The 20,405-nt window shown below is 44.5% G+C and overlaps 1 protein-coding gene across 4 annotated transcripts in view; it reads right to left on the bottom strand.

Moving 5' to 3' along the window:
• Positions 1–20,405, bottom strand: part of UNC5C (unc-5 netrin receptor C) — a 344,990-nt gene that overhangs the window by 4,917 nt on the left and 319,668 nt on the right. For all 4 annotated transcript variants that reach the window (XM_081812121.1, XM_081812120.1, XM_081812122.1 and 1 more), the window contains 2 exons: positions 6,310–6,459; positions 4,116–4,280 (listed from right to left, as the gene is read on the bottom strand). In XM_081812121.1, coding sequence (XP_081668247.1) covers positions 4,116–4,280; positions 6,310–6,459 — 315 coding nt within the window. The remainder of the gene's footprint in view (positions 1–4,115; positions 4,281–6,309; positions 6,460–20,405) is intronic.

Below are 20,405 nucleotides of genomic sequence, written 5' to 3'. Positions count from 1 at the left end.
CTTATTAAGAAGCCTTAAATGCTCCTTCTACCACATAGAGTCCCCACTTTTAATTACACAGTACGGGATATTAGCACCACCTGCCTTATCGGCTGGTATGAGGCCCCAGAGCTGATACTTAGAGAGTGCAGAGCCGGGCCTCACATGGAGTAGGGGCCCCAAGCCCCTGTGCTCCCCTCGCTTGACAATCCAACCCATTCCTTTCTCCTGTTGCCTGGACATGACTCAAACTCGTCTCAGACTGGACCACTCACTGTTCCTAGTGCCTTTTTTTTTTTTTTTAAGGCTCTACCTCTCATAGTTCTTCTTTCCCTGAATCTCTGTAAGGCAAACCTCTCAAAGTGTGGACCAAAGACATGTCCCTGGGATTCCCCTGAGCAAACCCACCCAAAGCCACCAACCAGGGACCTCCCGCAGCACTTTTCCCGGTCCACACATTCTGCTTGCCCTAGGCATGTTGGCCATATTTATGTGTTTACTTCTTTCGATTCCTCAAATTTCTCGGAGATGAAAGTATTTTTGTCATCCTCAGAACCCCTATGATACTCAGCACAGTGCTCTGCATACAGAAGTTCCTCAAGTCATATTTGTTGAAATGAGAGAAAATATGTTTCCTAGTACAGAAGGAGTATAAAGCTGCCTCCTGATAGAAGCCCACCCCACAGACTCGTGTTGAGCTTCCCTGCAAGTAAATGTGACTAATAATATGGCCCGTCTCACCATTAAATCCTGAAGTAAAGGCCAGGTAAAGGCAGGCCTGCCTCTCGGGAGGGGTCTGCCACATATTCATGTTGCCATCCTTTTCCTGGTGAGTAAAAACCTTCATCCCTTCATGTGGGCCTTCGAGGCCCGAGTCACCAGCCCTGACTACTGTGCCTATTTCTTTGTCTGTGGATGCAATAAGCCCATTAGGGCATAATTCCTTGTCTCTCTTATCAGATGGATGACAACGGGCTTGGAGGTAAAAGAAAAATATACATTTACATTTCATCTAAAAATTTCAGTTGCTATTAGTTCTTCCTTTCCTTCCAGGTAAGAGTAGAGTTTATTCTCACAGAATGCTTATTACAATAATCGTTTATGATATTGGTACCATCTGTCTTTGATGCCACGGTTCTCTCAGTTAAGCATATGATTTTTCAACATTAGCCCGGCAGCTGCTGTGGGTGACTGCGCACATTTTCAGTGCTGTGTGGGAGAAACAACTTTCCACTCCCGTGTTCTCACTCTCCTTCCTGAAGTCACCTCAGAAAACTAGATTTTCCTAACAGTTGTTTAAACAGGCTACAGAAAACTGAAGAGTAAGTAGATGGGATAAGTTCAGCAGGCTGATGTTACTTTGTGCATTTTAAGTATTATTCTTCATGTATAAAAAGTGTACAGAAAGTGGTTAGAAGGCCTCGCAAATGTGGGAAACTATAATCGTTACTTTTATCTGGGAATCAGTCAAACAAATGACTAATACTGCCTCCCGAAGTTCCACCTTTTCCAGGGTTCAAAGCTATGATCTAAAGCAAGGTGTGATCAACCAACTTGGGAAGACAAGCCATCTTCTTTACTCTGGGAATGAATATTTATTCATTTACTTATTGAGATTTATTTTTCATTCCTTTATTTTTATAGTGGCTGACTGAGGTTTTATTTTACTATTTTGATAGAAAGGGAATCTAAAGTTTACTTTGATGCCAGATGCCACAGACTGCAGAGGCAGAGTTTACTCAAGAACCCAGTAATCCTAACAGCATCAACGGGACCAGCAATAATGATGAACACTGGCTGAACATGGGCCATGAGCCAAGTTCTGTTCAGTGCACTTACTAACATTCACTCATTCATTGCTCACAAGGGTTCATCCTTTGTTATTGTACCAATTTACACATGACGAACCTGAGGCGAGAGGGGTGAAGTGATTGCCCTTATCCCCGTGGAACTGTCCATTTGGGAATTTCCTACCATAGGTCTCTGTGTATAGCTACCAGTAAATAGAAGGCCTGATGAGACTTTAAATTTCCCTCTCTTCTCTACACTGTTTTTTCTCTTGTTGATGGGTAGCTTCACTGTTATCACTCCCCCATAGCCCTCTTGAAAAAATAAAATAAAATTTTTCATTATTCACATTTGGGCGTGCATTCATGCCCCTGCTTTTCTTCTTTCAGACGTTTTCATTCTTAAACTCCATCTCTGTGAGACTGAAGGCTTTGTCTCTTGTTAAGGAATCTCTGGTCGAAGCACCCAGTACGGAACAATTGGCCGACTCTTGACATCCCCACGGTCTATGTCAAGCACAGCCTGATCTCCCTGGGGGGCAACAGGTCCTTCCTGACTAGAGAGGCCAAGGGCCACGGCTTTATAAATGACTGCTGGTGAGTGCGTTGAGTGGTGGGTGGCTGGGGGGAGGGGGCAGGACATTCCTGGCCAGTCGGCTCGTTCTTGGAAGAGCGCACTTTGGAACTGCAACCCCAGCCCACCTGCCAGCTAGCCTTGTGATCCCCGTGCAGGAGAAAGGCACCACAAATGGCGTCTTTTCTATGTTTGGTTACGGTTTGTCAGTCACAGTGTACCCCGACTCGGAGCTTTGGATGAGGATCCGGGGCTCAGGGCTCTCCAGAATCAATTGTTCGGAGCTGAGCCTTGTTCCTCAGCATCAGTACTCAGCCCCACACGTCCCCCCTCTGTGGGCCGCATGCACCCGCATTCAAATGCTAACCATAGCGCTGGGACGCGGTGACCCAGAAGTAAAAGCAGCAGAGTGCCCCATAATCCCCAAAGTCACATGACTCTAGTCATTTCTGCCCCTCCCTCAGAGAAATGTGCTTGTTTGTCACACGCGGTCAAAGGCCTCTGGCGGGACTGAGGGCTGGCCTCTCTGACTGCCACCAAGTTGCAAAAGAAATCGTCTTCCCTTTACCTTGGCACAAGGGTGAAAGTCCTTAAATGGTGGTCACACTTTGCAAAACTGTCCTTGCCCAGCAATGGCCCTGATGGGGGCGGGGGGGGCTGGGGGCAGGTGGTGGGGGCCCCTGAACGGCTCCCTTTCACGTGCTGCCGTCGCGCCTCATGCAGCTTTTCATCACACAGCAAACGTTCACACTGAACCGAAAGCAAGCATCAAAGGAGCAGACGTCCTCGCCCCCCCCCAAAATTCCGCAGCCTTTGTTGTCATGGGAGCTGGGTGGTTATTGAACTTTGCAGACCTGCTGGGCCTGGAAAGTGAAAACACCCTCCTGGGCCAGCAGGGGTGGTGCTGTGTGCCTGGGAGCTAGGGCCTGCGCCTCGGAGGGCCGGATGGTTGCCATGGCGCTCTGACAGCGAGATCATTCCTTATGAATGTCACCAGGGTCTGTGACTAAAGTTGTTTATGAGTCAAAAGTCTCATGGAACTACAGCAGGAAACGGTGGCCGTGGCTCTCCGCAGGCTGTGGGAAAGAAGGATGGAGCGTCCTGGAGCCCGACATGCTTTCCCCCTCCTTGGTTTGCCAAGGAAGACAGTCTTTAAATACAACATGGGGCACGAAACACACCACAGAGTGTGACATTTCATTTGTCACTGTGCATGACACAGCGCGGGAGTCTTTTAAATCGACTGTCCCGCTGTAGTTTTAAAATATATGACAGTCCTGCACTTTGTGGTTCAGCCAGGGGCTCGAGCTTGGCTGAGAGGCCCCGGGAAATGCTGCCTTCTGACCATTTGGCTTACTCTTTTTCCTTTGTTCCTCCAGTGTGGAGGGTTTCTACTGTTCAAAAGGAGGATGGGGAGAACACGGTGCATGCACCAAGGGATGCTTCAGGAAAAGTGACTCCATGCACACACCACTTAAATTCTACCTTGTACTTGAAATTCGGATCGGTCGTAAAAAGTTAGAACATGATCCTTAAATTCATGACCTAAAATAGAAAAGGCTTATTTTTCAAAAAGGATTTCCTATTGTATTCTTTTCTATATCTTGCTCCCTGTGTTCATTAAAAATATCACTCTATTAATAAATGGGACCTATACCAAGCGTTTCAGGACTTCCCCCATGGCCTATGCTGAGACACCTTTATCCTCCACACCCCCCTCTCCTTCACAAGGTCATTGTCTCCCCTGATTTCTGAGGCAGACAAGAGCTTCTTACCTCCGACACGGTGCAGTTGAGCTGGAAGATCTGCCCTTCTCCTTCCACCTGTCGCACGCAGAGTTTGCAAACCAGCTCCACTGTGTTCAGGCTAAATCTTTCCAGGGTGAATGTGCAGTGGAGGTTTCTTTGAGACCCACTCCAGATATGATAAAAAGGAATCTCCTAAAGGATATAACCATGTTAACCGCCAATGAGGGACTAACACCGAAAGGGACTCTCAGACACTGCCTGCCAAATACTTTTCTCGGGAGTACACATTACCTTATTTAATCCTTGAGAGAGGCCCATGCATAAGGACATCCCAACCCACTTTTCGGATGAAAAAACCGAGGCCCAGAGATGTTAAATACCATCCCCCCCTCCAATCCCACAGCTAGTAAGTGGCAGAGCTGAGATATGAACCCAGGGAATCAGCCTCCAAAATCTATATACCTAACCAGTCTGCCACTTCCCTGTCATTTACAAAAGAAGCCATCGGAAGTGGGTTTTCAAAAGTTTAGCGAATTCCCAAAATAAAACCTACACACTCCAGTCATTGCTCATTAAAAGGAATCCCTGCCGTGGTGTTCTGGAGAAAAGCAAAGAAAGTCTAAAGGATAAAGCACTGACCCAGTTCCCTTTCATGCCTGCATGCCCCCTCTGCACAGGACGGGGAAAACCAAAACTCACTGCAAGCGGGACACTGGGGGCCCCGATGAGCTGCCGCAGAAAATCCTTGGCCTAAAAAGCACCAAGCCTCTAACAGACATACATTTTCTAAACGTCTGGACCACCTTAAAGAGCCCATTCTAGAATCTTATGTCCATAAAGGAAAGAAAAGGTTAATACACTTAAAAAAAAAAAAGAAGTGGGGAGAATATGGTGGTTAAGAACAGAGGCTCTGGAGCCCAATTCAGTATAAATGAGAACACCCTCCCCTTGCTTACTTGGTGTTGTGGGGTAAGTTAACCTTCCCATGCCTCAGTTTCCTTATCTGTGAAAAAGTAAGCAAAAGAGTACCTAATCGTAGACCTGCTAGGGTTAAATGAGATAAATCAAAGTGCACGGGTGTCTGGCAGATGGTAGGAATTCAGTCAGGCTTGGCTTGAACTACTATCAGATTATCATTATTACTAAAATAGTATTTTCTGTTCTGATCACACAAAGGATACTGTTCATAAAAGGGAAAGATTTATGGGGTTTTATGGCAGTTGCTAAAGAAAGGAGAGAAGAAAGCAGAGAGAGAGATTCCACGAGAAAGTCAAAAGCCAGATAGATCCCTCTACCGAGGGCTGAGTTATACAGAAAATTCTGGTAGGCACCCCCTACGAAAGCTCCACAGTGTTAGCAAGCTAGGGAGTTTGTTTCCCACAACTTATGTGTACATATTAGACCTACGAGACTAAGAATGAGCTGGAAATCTTCCCTTCACTCTTAGTATGTTCACTGACTTCTATCAGGAAGTCACAGCCTGTGGAGCTGCAGTGCTGGGGTGTGGGATAGGATTCTCATGCGTGTAGACACGGACTTGCAGCTTAGCGAAGTGTAGACACGGACTTGCAGCTTAGCAAAGTGTGTCTGCATCTCCTGAGACTGGGTATGAGGCTAGAGATCCCGTCACACAGCCTTCTGGGAGCTCAGGCTCAAAGACGCTGGGGGAGGGGGTGACAACCCCTGGAGAGGCCTCTGCTTTTCCCATGTGTCCATGCAGTGAGACTTTGGACCAGTATTTTTATGCTGTTATCTAATAAAATCCTGATCAGATTTTATTTGTAGGTGCTATTTCAATTTCCAAATTGGTGTTCCTTCCAAGTTTTCAAGGTAAAGGTATTTTCCTAGCAAGGCTGGGGTCTAATTTGTCACACGGGGGGTAACACTGTTCTTCCGCTTTCCCTCACAAAGGCATTTTTGAGGTTGTTTTTATCAATTCAGTGTTAGCATTTATTCTGAAAGCGAACTGAAATGATGGACTTGGAAGTCCTTTTACTAAAAGTAAAATAATGACAGTGCAATTATTTGAAGGGGAATTAAGAAAAAAAATTCAAATATTCTGGAGTATTTTTCAGAAATCCTAAATAACTTTACACCATTTTAGAGAAACAAGTACTGTTACAGAATTAATTTCAAGGAAAGGAATATCTTATGTCTAAATAATTTTAGACTTCTTTCTTGGAGCTGTCTCCAATCCTTTGGTTCAGCTCGGGAACCTTACCTGATATTTCGCCAGCAATTTACTTTTCCAGAGGGAATGGGTGATATCGTGAATCGACAGGCGCAGGTTGTGGGTGCTGCCTTTAAAATGAAGAGCCTTAGGTTCTTCTAGGAGCTGTCCTCCCATCTGTCTCTCAAGCTGCAATACTTCCTACAATGACATGCCCAAAGTCAAAAGCAAATCACTGAACGTATTACTTCCGCTGGCTGGCTCTCTCATCAAATGAGCAGGTTTCCTCACGGCGCCTCCCCCACACCACAACTAACTCGTGCAGACTCTCACTTCTGCAGCCTGGAGGCCCTCCAACGTAAGCCCCTGCCGGTTTGTGTGTGACTCAATCCTCCTGACCATCAACTCCCTTTCAGCAATCTGCATCATATGTTGTAAGGCAAATTCAGTACAGTCTGCATTTCCTGATGGACAAGTGGAAGATTTAATCAAATCCTGGAAAATAACAAGCAGAACCCCGAATGGGAAGAACTCCAAATGAAAGAAAAAACAGGCAAAAATATAAACAATTAACATAAGTCGATTTTCAATGAACTTTTAGGGAAAAGGGCAAATCACTAGAAAACTAACCCACGTCTTGGACTTGGCAAAACCAGCCAACAAGTAAAGATTTGGATTGCATTTGGGGCATTTAAAAAAAAAAAAAATTTGTAGTCCCTTTACCTACAGAAATAATAACATTTTTGCTTAAAATTCTCCATTGCACAATTCCCAATTATCAAAAACTAAAAGAAAACGTCCTATGAGAGGAAAATATACTGATACAGATTAGGAAGGTCTGTCAGCACCAAATATTGAACTAAACAGTTATATTCAGATTAAATCTGGAAAAGAATACTTCATTTCTCAAGAACTGTGGCTGATCAAAAAATTTGCTATGTGACTTTACTTATACTATAAAGATGTAACATGAAGACAAATTCTAAATATACTTTTATTCCTCAGACAAGCTAATGGGAGTTAACGAAGCATTTCCAAGTACAGCTGTAATTACCCAAACAGCAAAAACCCTAAGTTATCAATGAACAAAATATGCTGAGTCTCCTTTGCTGTCAGAACCATCCCTGTGCACTTTGGTTAGCTCCTGTCCTGCTTTAAACGTTTTAGTGACACTCATGTGTAGGCAATTTGTGACCTTTCTTTCTTTCTTTTTTAAGGGTTCAGGAAAATAATGGATTTTATAAGAATGTAAAAGGAAAACACAATCTTCTTTTTTGGTGACATTTCAGTTGGAAGCATGGGGTTCAATAACTCAGGCGCCCATTCAGGTCATTCCACACACATGTATTGGGCACCTACCAGAGTACCGAACGCAGATGGATCATGGCAGAGAATTGTGAGTATGGGAAGCAGACTGCCTTTTACCCAGAAATACGTCCACTGTGCATTTGTTGAATGAATTCTAACTCACGCACATGTAGCCCAGTAAGTGCAGAGCTTACCAACATTGATTAGGTGTAAATTGCTCATTTCTAGCTGCTTCTTAGTGGTTCTTAGCATTCATCATCTTTGAGTCAGGCCACTATTCTGAACAATGCAAGCCGCTGAAAGGTCCTACAAGGTGTAGGAAATATTAGGATAATATGGAATATGGTCTCAGACATGGATTCCTCTAATTAGTGTTTAATGGAAGAAACGAGGCAGTAATGCCCTGATGGAGAGACGGGCATGGTCCAGCAGCTTTGGAATATTTACACTGAGAGGATTCAACCTTGCTGGCTGACGAGTAGCTATTACTTGTGACAGGAGTCTGAGCAGTCAGCCGACCCCCAGCCAGCCAGTCGGCTACCGGAACACATATGTTGTGCCCTGGCTCTCTGTGCCTACAGCTCAGCAGGCTCTTGAGGGTCCCCAATAAGCCATACAGCTCTACCCAACCCAGGGTTGCACATGTTCCTTGTGGAACACTTCACACTCCATTCCTCGACAAGAATCTGGCCATGTGGAAATGAAGATGAACAAGAAAAGTGAGGGTTAATTGCAGTTTCTTCTGCTTCAGCAGCAAGGCATAATGAGCTTATGTTGATCACATTTGGTGTCTAGTTAGCATAATAGAGAAAGCTGATGTTCCCAGTGAACCTGGCACCTGACCAATTCTAAAGCTAAAATGATGTTTGTTTATAAGCCATTAGAAGAAAAGAAACATAATTAGAAATCTTTGAGATTACAGTCATGCCAATCAATCAGTTCTAGCTTCTTTCCAGTACACCCTAATTACCTCATCAAGACGTCTAAAGAGCAATCGATAGTAATTATCTGATTACTATAGATCTTCATTATGTCCAAATTATCTCCCTGGGATGTCTAAAAGAAGATGCATTGTATTCTGGGAGGAAATTGTACCCAACAATGTATAATCCACACCCCATTCCCACAATCAACATAGATTGCCAGAGGATATGGAGAACATTATCAGTTTTCTTGGCAGGGAGGACCATTGAAAAAAACCTAAACTGCCTATTGGTCATGACCTTGAAGTCAAGAAATCTAATACATTTGAATGCAAAGTCTGGGTTGGAGTCAGCCCAAGAATAGGCCTCAATCCTTGGTTGCTTCAGCACTGACCTCAAAAGGCATGATTAAGAGTTCTCACTAGTGGGGATAGATGGCATTGGCTTCAGCCTTTTTTGAAAGTACCAGGTAAAATGCCATTTTATTTTATATTATTTTATTTAAAAGATTTAAAGATTTATTTATTTATTTTAGAGAAAGAGAGTGGGGGTGGTGAGGGGCAGAGGGAGAGAGAATCCCAAGCAGACTCCCCGCTGAGCATGGAGCCAGATGAGGGGCTCGATCTCATAACCCCAAGACCATGACTTGTGCCAAAATCAAGAGTTGGACGCTTAACTGACTGAGCCATCCAGGTGCCACAGTAAGATGTCATTTTAAAGATAATGGAGATAGCAGAAAGCTGCTGCATAGAGTTGGGAGGAACCTAACTTTTTTGTCCCCTTTGATTAGATATGAACCCTGGTGAAAGATAAACTGCCCATTGGGATGTACCCATTCTTACAGGAGAGGTCCCTCTCCAAACATATCTGATTGCACATGCCTATCAGTCAAAAAACTGAGCATGCATTTTATGCTTCTTTATAAATGATATACCTATATTAACACATCAGTAAGTTACTGTATTACATTATAAAATACACATAAGGTTAAAAGTATGAGCTAAGATGAATAAACACAGAAGTATTATTATCTTTTTGGCCCCCAAATTCATTGGGCCTGGGGTGTGTGAGGGCCATTTTGGAGACCACTGGCTTGGGCAGATGCCCTTTCACTGCTACCTCTGGGAGAAATCAGCCCTAGAATAAATGATTCAGTAAGAAGAATCCTTACCAAACATAATTTTAATGTTCTTCCTGAGAAGTAGCAACTGATATCACACTCAGAATGTTCGACTTTAAGGAAACATAACAAAATAAAGGAGAAGACAATAACCAAAGCACAAATTAAAAATATTAAAGTGAATTAAAGATATTGTAAGCAATAAGTAAAACACCTCCTTGGAAACTACAATCATCTAAAACTACACGAGTCAGAGATGTCTGGACACATACAGCAAATCCACATACAGTTTTGCGCTTCACGTGTTCTCTTACACACCAAGTTTTTCCAACAAGTATGGACATGACTGCAAATGTATTTTTTCTTCCTTATGATTTTCTTAATAACATTTTCTTTTCTCTAGCTTACTTTATGGTAAGAATACAGTGCATAACACATATAGCGCATGTGTTAATCGGCTATTTATGTCATAAGGCTTATGTCATTAAGGCTTCTGGTCAACAGTAGGCTATTCGTAATTAAGTTTTTGGGAAGTCAAAAGTTATATGCAGATTTTCAACTGCCTGGGGGGGTTGGTGCCCATAACTCCCATATTGTTCAAGGGTCAACTATATGAATTTTACACCAGAAGAGAGAAGAAGCAAGCCCACTTGATACACCTAGTCAGGCTTGTGTTCCATATTGTTATGTTTTTAACTGTCATAATTTCAGATATGTTATAACAGATCCCACTTAAAAAATACGCTGTAACTTATATTTCGAAAGGCTTGACTTTCTGAGTCCTTCTGCATAGAACCATTTTATGATACATATGATACACAGAAGGAAGAGGACATAAAAAATAACACATGTATGAATCAATAAGGTATAGCTCTACAGTTAAATGCTTTCCTCTCCTTAATCTTCCTGAGAGCCTTCATTCAACATCAGTACAACGCACATGCCCTGCTGGGAACCGGGTCAGGCTCCGGGCCACACAGACGAGTCCCCGACCCTGCCTCCTACCACTCAGGGAGGGGAGAGCACCACGTAAACACGTGACCCCAACCCTGTGTGCTCGGCTCTAAGACAGCTTCCAGACAGCTGCTTTTGGATCACACAGTTAGGATATTGCACACACCTTAGGGCAGAATAAGAACAAAATACATTTAAGGTCAAAACACTTAGTTAGACTTCAGAAAAATTTAGTGACCTTGGAAAGAAATGCCATCATAGGAATCAGGATCATCTAGGGTCTTTGTTCTCAGAAATATAAATGTCACCTTCCTTTGCAAAGGTTGTCCTCCCTCTTGGCAGGTCTCCCCCCTCAGGGCCCTGTTTTGGTTCTGGGTGACTCTACCTGTTGCTTTAATAAACTTGCTCTACTTCTGCAAGAAGGGGTCACTCTCTGACTTCCTTTGTCATGTCTACCTTCACCCCTGCAACTTGACCTTGAAAAGACTCTCTCGGGAGTCAGTTATTGGCAGAGGTGGGAACACATGCAAGACCCCAGTCGTAAAGTCACCAGGAGCAGGCCCCGGTGTGTGTGAGTCTGCTGCCAGGATCCGAGCAATCCTGTAGGATGGCTGCTTCCCCCAGCTCAGTGGCTGTCCGGAGCAGGCTCTTTGGTGGCCCTGAGTGAGGGCTCTATTGATTCAGGGGGCCTGTGAGGGATCGCTCGAAAGGCAGGGACAAGAGATTCCACAGGAGAAACAAGCTGCTTTCACAATAACCAATTAAACCAAGACATTATCCATGCCAAGCCATTAGCCTGGGCCACTTAAGAGCCACAATAAATCGTAGCTGTTTTAAAGGCCTGTGCATACGTACAAAGGGAGCACCTCTGGCCAGTACCCAGAACTCTCCCAGGCTCTTAGCGCAGAGGATCAGCTCTCATGGAGGCGGCATAGGGCAAGGCGAGGGGAAGGAGCCTTACAGCTCCCACACTCTGGTTTTCCCAACCCCAGAACTTTTCATGCTGCATTACTGCTGAGGTTAGACTACATCTGCCTCCAGGCCCCTGGAGTGTCAGTCTCACGGCTAGTGCACGGGAGAGCCCCTAGACAACAGAGCTGCAGGCGCCGAGATGCTCTGAGCGCAGGTTAAAGAATGCAGGAAGTCTCTGCCCAAGGGGACTTTGTGCCAGGAAGTGTGTGAGGTGCTGGGGCCCTGGTTCTGTTCTCCACACTCTGTGCTCACCCTCTTCTGCTGCAGAACCTGTCTCCTCTCTTCCCGAGGCTCCGAACCATATAGCCTCCTTGGTTGCAGACACTTGCTTTAGCTTCCAGTTCCTCAAGAAGTGATCATCCAATTTGTGGGTTACTAGCCCTTAGCCTTCTCCCCTTCCCCCGACCCCCCTCGTTTTCCTCACTGCCCTCCTAGCAATCCTTTCCTTTCCTTATCAGAAATCTTATCAGCTAGAGAAAGGAGGAAAGAAATGATTAAACTCGAATCTCATATAATGCATTAAAATTTCTTCTGGAAGAGAAGGCTGGAAGGAGGTTAAATCAAGGCTTTGTTTTATGTTGTCTGGCTTTGTTCTCTGCATTGTGTGGATGGGATTTGTCTGTGCACTCTTTATTCTTGATGGAAACAGAAAGCCCTGATTCGGCTGTATTTAGTGCTGCCAAGGAGCCCGGGGCCAGCACTGGGAACTTAAGCTTTGCGATCCAGAGGTTTTCAGCCCAGGGACAGCGGGGCAGAGAGGGACGCGTGCTCCACACTCTGTCCCCGGCGCTGGACCAGGCACTGGCGACTGAGTTGTGAAGTTCACGCCCGAGCCCCACCTTCCCCATGCTTCTATCACATGGACCAGGGGTCTCAAGGCCCCAAACCAGGTGACATTCAGCCTGCTGCGCGTGCCTCAAAAGACCAACCCTCAAGCGTCGTGCTGGCTTGGTTTAAAAGAAATCCCATCTCCATTCTGACTTTATGGAACCTGCCTTGCTCCTGCTCATTCTATAATTCCACGCTGAGACCTGCTCTTGTCACTGGGGATGAGAGACTTCTCTTTTTGCTACCGAGGCTCTCTGTCGCTCTCACAGCTGTGGGCCTGTATGCTCCCCAAACAGAGGCCACATAGAGCGGCTGTCCTTCTCTGCTGGTCCCTGCCAGCTCTTGAGCAAAGCTACTCTCCGTTCCCGCAGGCTGACACCCCTCCTCTGGCCGCAGGGCCTGCCAGGGCCCATCCACCTGTCGGCCACCTCTCCCACCTGCTGGGGTCACCACCACTGGCTCTGCTACCTATTCTTCCTGCGCTCACACCGGGGCGCTGTGATCTCCCCCCTGAGTGTGTCTGCCATTCTTCATCCCTCATGATAACAAGGCTGGACTCTGGAGACCATGGGCAAACATTCCCCGTCAAGTCACTTCGTTTCCAGGGCTCTGCCTGCTACTCCCACAGCTGCGGATGCTCGGATGCTCGGTCTGAGCTGCCACGTCTGGCCCGCCCAGTGAGGGTGCGCTTTGTGACACCTTTAAAGCAAAATGTCAAAGGGGGGCATTCGAGGAAGTGGTGGTGTCACCTGTCCAACCTCTGGGCATACTTTTAAGGAAAAGATGATCCCTTGCATCTATGGAATTAGGAATAGGACTTTTGAGGTTGTTCTAGAACCTCTGAAGTCATCTTGTATTTCTTTTCACCACTGAACTTGCCATTTTTTAAATTTCTATGTTAGTTTCTGTTTTTTGCCATAAGAAATTACCATAGGCTTCATGACTTTAAACAACTCAAATTTATTACCTTACAGTTGTGTAGATCAAAAGTCTGACCCTGGTCCCACTGAGCTAAAGTCAAGGTGTTGTTAGGATTGCCTTCCTTTTTGGAGGCTCTACGGTGAGAATCTGCTTCTCTGTCTTTTCCAGCTTCCGGAGGTTGACTACATTCTTGGGCTCAGGGTCCCCTTCTTCCGTCTTCAAAGGCAGCAATGGCACATCTCTCTGGCTCTCCTCCACAGTCATGGCTCCCTGGACTATAGCTGCTAGAAGTTCTCCACTTTCAAGCACCGTGTAATTAGATTAGACCCACCCAGAAAATCCAGGATAATCTCTTCATCTCTTAATCATATTTGCCAAGTCCCTTTTGCCATGTAAGGTAACATATATACAGTTTCTGAACATTGTGTACAGATATCTTTAGGGGCCTCTACATTGCCTACCACAACTTTTATTTTTTCCTCTCTTTTCTTTCTCTCTCTCAAAAAATAAATTCAACATGGCAGGTCATTTCCAAAATATATGATAGGGCCAGGGTCAAGTCTCATGAGAACGTAATAAAGATTCAGTAAATTTAGATTCACCAAAAAGATCCCTGTCCCTAAATGGCTGACCAAGTAGCCTGCCTACAAACCTGAAACTCACCTCACAGTTAGATCACAATTAGATTTAGTATCTTCATTGAGCCGTTATCTTCAAAATGCCGTTCTACCTAAATGCCCATCGAGGGATAACGAACATCATCAAGTACCTGTTTTGTGCTAGGAAATTTAGTAACTTTAATCTGCTTAAATCATCTAAGGGTCCCTAGTGTAGACCAAATGACTGTTAGTCAAAGAGGTCAAGTTCAATGACCAGAGCCACAGACACGAGGAGGGGCAGAACCAATCAAGTCAGCCAGCCTAACTCAAGTTTCCCCTACCACACCACACTTCCTTCCATACACTCAGAGAATGAGAAGAAGAACACATATGCAGCCTTTAACACCTTGTTTGGTGTTATCTAATACTTGTGTTACATGTACAAATATATTAACTTACTTGCAGAGATGAGCATCCTGAGAGTATAAAACATGGATCCAGCTAGTGTTGAGGTTGTTTGAGAGGACTGAAAGAAAAGATAAGACTAATGGGGCCAATTCAAGAGAAGGCCAGCCTTCATAAGCCCGTAAGGGGCAGGCTGGAGATGTTCTGGATTCTGCGGGGTCACAGTTGCAATGGAGGGGGTGTCAGAAGGACAGTGGGAGGCATCAGCGGCAGCATGATAAGAAAAGCTTCTCCAGGCTACCTGTGCCCGTCTGCAGCTACAGCGCAGGAGACTGAGTATCGCACAACTCTCCATGAGACCTCCCACTTCCTCTCATTTTCAGCATTTCTTTCATTTTCTCTTATTTTCCACATAATATGATCTTTCACGGATTTTCTATACTCTAGACTGCAGCCTGAATTAGGGTATGTGAAAGCCGAAGAAATCCAAAGAAGACTCTTCTCCATGCCAAATGACTACACGAAGAGAGCCAGCTTATGTTAATTTACATATTCAGTTCCTATCATATACACATTTGTCAGGAATTCAGTAAACATCACATGCTGCCCATAATGTATGCAGCTAACTCTTCTTTTAGGTTCTGAATCTCAGGGTTTACCATAAACCTCTTTATTACAAAAGGAAAATCTCAGAAACTGTACCCTCAGGATAGTGGGACAGAAATGCCTTATTTCCACATAGATGTATGTTTCTCCCTGAGTGTTTTTAAAACTTACCCAAATATCTTGTTCTCCACTGATTTCTAGTCCTTTTATATTGATTTTAGTCTTTGCAAATAATGAGAGAACACCAATATTATTATTTTAATCACCTGAAGAGGAGGGAAACAGAAAAACTGATTTTTTTTGAAAATTTTATTTATTTATTTGAGAGAGAGAGAGGGAGCGAGAGAGAGAGAGAGTGAGCATGAGCAGGGGAGGAGTAGAGGGAGAGGGAGAAGCAGACTCCCTGATGAGCAGGGAGCCCGATGCGGGGCTCGATAGGGCTCAATCCCTAACCCCAGGATCATGACCCGAGCTGAAGGCAGACGCTTAACTGACTGTGCCACCCAGGTGCCCCAAAAACTGTCATCTTTGACCCAACTCCATCTTTACAATAGATGGGACCTCTCTTTGTGAGCCTAGAATGGCCTCTAAACTGTTTTTACAATTCTTAGCATCTTTATCTCTCTATGTGAACTCACCCTCACGTTGCTCCCACTGGTCCTTGAAGCACTTGCATGGGAGAAAAACCCACCCAAAAGATGGATGAAAGAACTGTCTCCCAGAAGCCTTGACTTTTATTCAGGCACTCACCTCTGGCATCCTAATTCTTGGCAATGCTTCCAAACTATTAAACACAGCTTTTAAGTTTCAGGTGACCATTTTTGCCTGCAGGCTTAACAAAACTCAGGAAAGTGTCGCCAGGGCTGTTGAACTCAAAGAGCTGTGTGGGGAGATGAAAGGATGCACCAGGGTTGCTTGAAACTGACTGATGTGGAGGTTTTTTTTTTTTTTTTTTGCTCCCCATCCACATGGACAGTAAGCACATATGATAAAAAGTGGGCATTAATATTCTCGATATGTTCACTTCCAGACATTGGGCCACAGATTTTTCTAGTAGCTCTCCAGACTGTGTAGTTCTGACCCTCTGAGAAAGAGTGCTCTGCTGGGCTCCCCCTTGAGGGTTTCTGCAGTGCCAAAGCAGTCCCCAGTACACAGTGGTAACTGGAAGAAAATATCAGGTCTGGGTAGACCCGCTTTTGGGTGCCATTTACTGCGCTGGAGATGGGAGGGGGGTAGAGGAGCTGGATTAGAGAAGGGGCTGGATTATGAAGGGGCTGGATTATGAAGGGGCTGCTGTATAAACAGGGATGTGCAGAGAGCAGGAGAGACCGTGAAGAAGCACCCTGTGAGATATGATGAATCGAGAAGGGTAAGTGGAAGGAGTGCGGAGAAGCAGGGGAGGCATAGGGCAGCTGCCTTGAGAATAGAAGAGACTCAAGCAGACATTTATGATTGTCAGAGCAACTCAACAACCTAGAAGTAGACCTAGAGGGCTTGTTCAGGGGCAGTCATCTTTAGCTGTGGAAATGAGAAAAACCTGCGGTAGCTCCAGCTGGCAAGAGATTTAGAGTGGAAGTGAGTTCCCCGGAGATTTAGAGAAGGGCAGAGGAGGGTGTGTGGACCAGGACATCAGAGAAGATGGAGGGAGGTCTTCCTTAAGAACCAAGGGTGGCCTGCATGCCTTTTGTGCATGAAAGAGATGGAAAGTCAGATGTTGTGGCTGGAAATGGGGAGCTTCACAGGTGGGGATCTCGGCAGGTGGCGATGCTAATGAGGGTGAAATCCAGAGCACGTCCACACTGGCAGATGGATAATGTGGGAATGATGTGAAGGTTACCAGAATAACATGGGGCAAAGAACTGTGATTCATGGTGAGTTTGAATCTGAGAGGAAGATAGGAATAAAATGAGTAGAAAGAAAGACCCTGAGGCAGGTACTGCTAGGCTGGGGATAGGGACTAGGGGATTTGGGGCTAAGAAACCAAAATCGATAATGAATAACAGAGCAACAGAATAAGAACAGTAGAAAAAGCCAGTCCTCCAAGTAGAACAATGCCTCAGAAGTGGTGATGAGAAGTACTGGAACTCTTCCTCTCAGCCTTGTGGTTAGTTCGAAGGGGTGGTCTTCACCGCGGGGGCTGTGAGGGAGGCTGTGTCACTTGGAAGATCCAGGCGCAGTTTATGTGAGCAGGTGAAGGGATGGTGGAGAGTATGATTCAAGGATGTAGGAAAGTTTGTCCTTAGTAGGGTTAAAGTTCCAAAAAGATCCGTGCAAGTGTTTAGGAGAACCATTCTTAATCTTAGCTGCACAACAGAATAACCCAGGTTTTTCTTTTCTCAAAGAAAAACCCCAATACCCAGAGCAATTAGATCAGAACCTATGGGTTGGGAGCCTGGAGTAAGTCTTTTTTTTTTTTTTGATTTTTAAATTTATTTTTTTATTCTTATGTTAATCCCCATACATTACATCATTAGTTTTAGATGAAGTGTTCCATGATTCATTGTTTGTGCATAACACCCAGTGCTCCATGCAGAAGGCTTCCCCAGTTGAGTCCTCTGTGCATGGGCTGGAGAACTACTGATTCAAGAAGGGCATGTGTGGGGAGCAAGTGGGCTTGCAGGAGGAAGAGGTGTTTGGAAAGGGGTTATTTATGGGCAATGGTGGTTAGAGAAGCAGGGAGATGGCAGAGACTGGTGGGCCTTGGCAGGCAGGGTGCCAAGAAGGCAGAATTCAGGTAAGAAAGGGCCTTTCTGAAAATCAGCACCAAGGTTCCAATTCAAGTGTGGGTGTTAGGCAGTGTTGCTGGGACTGAACTAATTGCCTCTTCAGTATGTTGGATAGACCGTTTACCTATAAATAGGATTTTGGTATTTTCACATTATTAAAAGGCCATGAGGTACAAGAAAGCCTTATCCATTATTCATATTTTTTTCGGTCTAAGTGCTGGATCCCCAGATGCTGAGAATTTATAAATGTCTATTTGGACAGCACTGACCGTGACTCAAAATGCTTCTGGGTTGTTTTCACTGCTTAAACCTGTTTGTCAATCTTTCTTGGTGTTGACTATTTGCATTTCTTTTCACTAATTAAAACAATTAAAATTATTTTATTGAATTATTATTATTTTTTTTTGCATGGATTTGTGTGTTTCTGTTGGGAAGAAAGGTCAAGAATGCCTAAGTATAAGACTGTGTGAATGAATATAAAATACATGCATCAAACATTTCAAATATGATGTAGATCTTCTGTAGTGCACTTTTTACAATGATTTTTCTTGGAGTGGTTAAGAGATTTGCCTTTAATCAGATCCCACAGTTCCACTACAAATACAGTTTTCCCTATGCAGAATTTAAGCCTAGGATGATTTCCATCCTGACAGGGCCTTAGAAGCAGCACATCTGCAAGGAACATAAAAGAAATAACCATAAGCCTGACACTACAGCTGCGTGTTCCCATCATTTATTCAACATCAGAAACTCTCACAAGGTCACCCGTCAAAAATAGATCCTGTGTCTCATGCCCTCCGTGGACCCAACCTGCAACACTCTGCTTTCATGACCCAGAACAACTTTCTGGATGGAAATTCCAGAAGGAAATACTTTGATGTGTAGAAAAAAATTCTTCCCTTGGCTTCCTTGACACATTTTTTTTTCTTCCACATCTCGTCCTCTTCTGGGTGCTCATCCCTCTACAGCTCCCTTTGCTGGCTGCCCTTGCACACCCCTGCAACGGCAGGGCTCCCCTTGGTCCCCTATGTTCTAGGGTGTGGCTCTTTCAGCAATTCACACTACGAGCGGAGTCTAGGCTTCAGCCAGCTGCCCAGGCGTGAAGCCTGCTTTCTCCACTCAATTGGTGTGTGAGCAAACTACTTAATTTTTCTTTGCCCTGAACTGAACATCTGAAAAATGGGGTTAATGGTATCTTAGAGGGTTGCTGTAAAGATTAAATGAGTTAATAAGCATTTAGAATCATGCCCAGCACATAGGAAGTTCTTGGTACTGCTCATTATTTTTAACATTGTTGTTTGTCTTATCCATCTGCTCTCCCTTGATAGTCTCCCTGATCACAGGGATGACAAGTATCAATATTATATAATTGGTTCCTGAGTCTCTACTTCAGGATTTGCTCTCAGTCCAGAAAGCCACACCCATATTTCTAACTGTCCCTTGGGCATCTTTGTTCTCATGTCTAAGACATAACTCGAACTTGATATTCCAAAAGCCAAGTCACCATATCCACACCCCAAAGCTCCCTGCCCCTTAAGTGTGCTACTGTTACTTCGAGGCACACTTGATCTTTTGCTCCACCCATTCAGTGTTGGTCACCTGGCCCCACAGCATCTGAAAAATGGGGTTAATGGTATCTTACAGGGTTGCTGTAAGGATTAAATGAGTTAATAAGCATTTAGAAGCATTTAGAGTTACTATGGGATCTTCCACACCTAATTCCCTTCTTCTCACTCCTCCGTCATCAGCCCAGATCTACCACGCTTTTCTTCTTGACTCTAACTTTTCACTGATGTCAGACTAGTATTTCTAATGTATATTTCCAATCATGGAATCAATGAAAGCATTGATTTAAATCTCTCCACTGGCTCGCCAGTAACTCAAGACACTGAATATCAACTCCTCTCTCTGGCAGTTGAGGTGCATCTCAATAAAACTCCTATGTATCAGTCTGGGCTTACTGGAAATAATAGGCTTGTATGGAGTCTGTATTTACTGTTCCCTCTGTGTTTCTTCCTGCTGTTCTCTTCACCTAGATATTTTGTACTTGTTCCCATTAAGCTGGTCAAACCTTACCTTTCATTTGGGCCAATTTCAAATATTAGCTCCTTTTCAGATGTCCTGAAAATAATACTATGCCCCCTCCCCCGCCCCCGAACGCCCTCCCATAGAACTTTGCATTCGTCTCCTCCATTTATCAGACTCTGACTTGTCTCCCAGTCCTTGGCATACTTCTTTTATTCCTCCTTCTAGATCATAACTTCTTCAAAGGCACTTGCTATATCCTTTAAAGCTTCAAATGGGATAAAATGAGTCACAATAATAGCACCAGGAATTAAGCTCATTTATTCTGCAAAGCAGCAGGCTGTTGTCAAATGCTAACCCTCTTCCTCACAGTCCTCATAAAAAGAATGGGAAAGCATATAAATGAAGCGGCACACAAGAGGAACATGTGATGTGAGCAATTCCGCCAATTCCTTTTCTAGGAAGCACACAGCTGAGATAAACATGGAAGCACCTTCTTTACCATCCACATCTCGTTGCCAAATTCTTCTACTTCTTCTAAATTTTTCATTAAAGGAAATCAAGGAAGGTAAACAAAAGTAGCCCTTGGGAGGAATCAGCACAATGGAAACCACTCACTTATCAGCATGGCCTCAGAGAAATGTCTAATTTTCTTTTTTTTTTTTTTTTAAGATTTTATTTATTTATTTGAGACAGAATGAGAGAGAGAGAGCATGAGAGGGGGGAGGGTCAGAGGCAGAAGCAGGCTCCCTGCCGAGCA

The sequence above is a fragment of the Leptonychotes weddellii genome, chromosome 2, assembly GCF_054177405.1.
Source record: "Leptonychotes weddellii isolate Sample4059 chromosome 2, ASM5417740v2, whole genome shotgun sequence".
NCBI lineage: Eukaryota > Metazoa > Chordata > Mammalia > Carnivora > Phocidae > Leptonychotes > Leptonychotes weddellii.
This window is presented reverse-complemented; position numbering and strand designations above follow the sequence as displayed.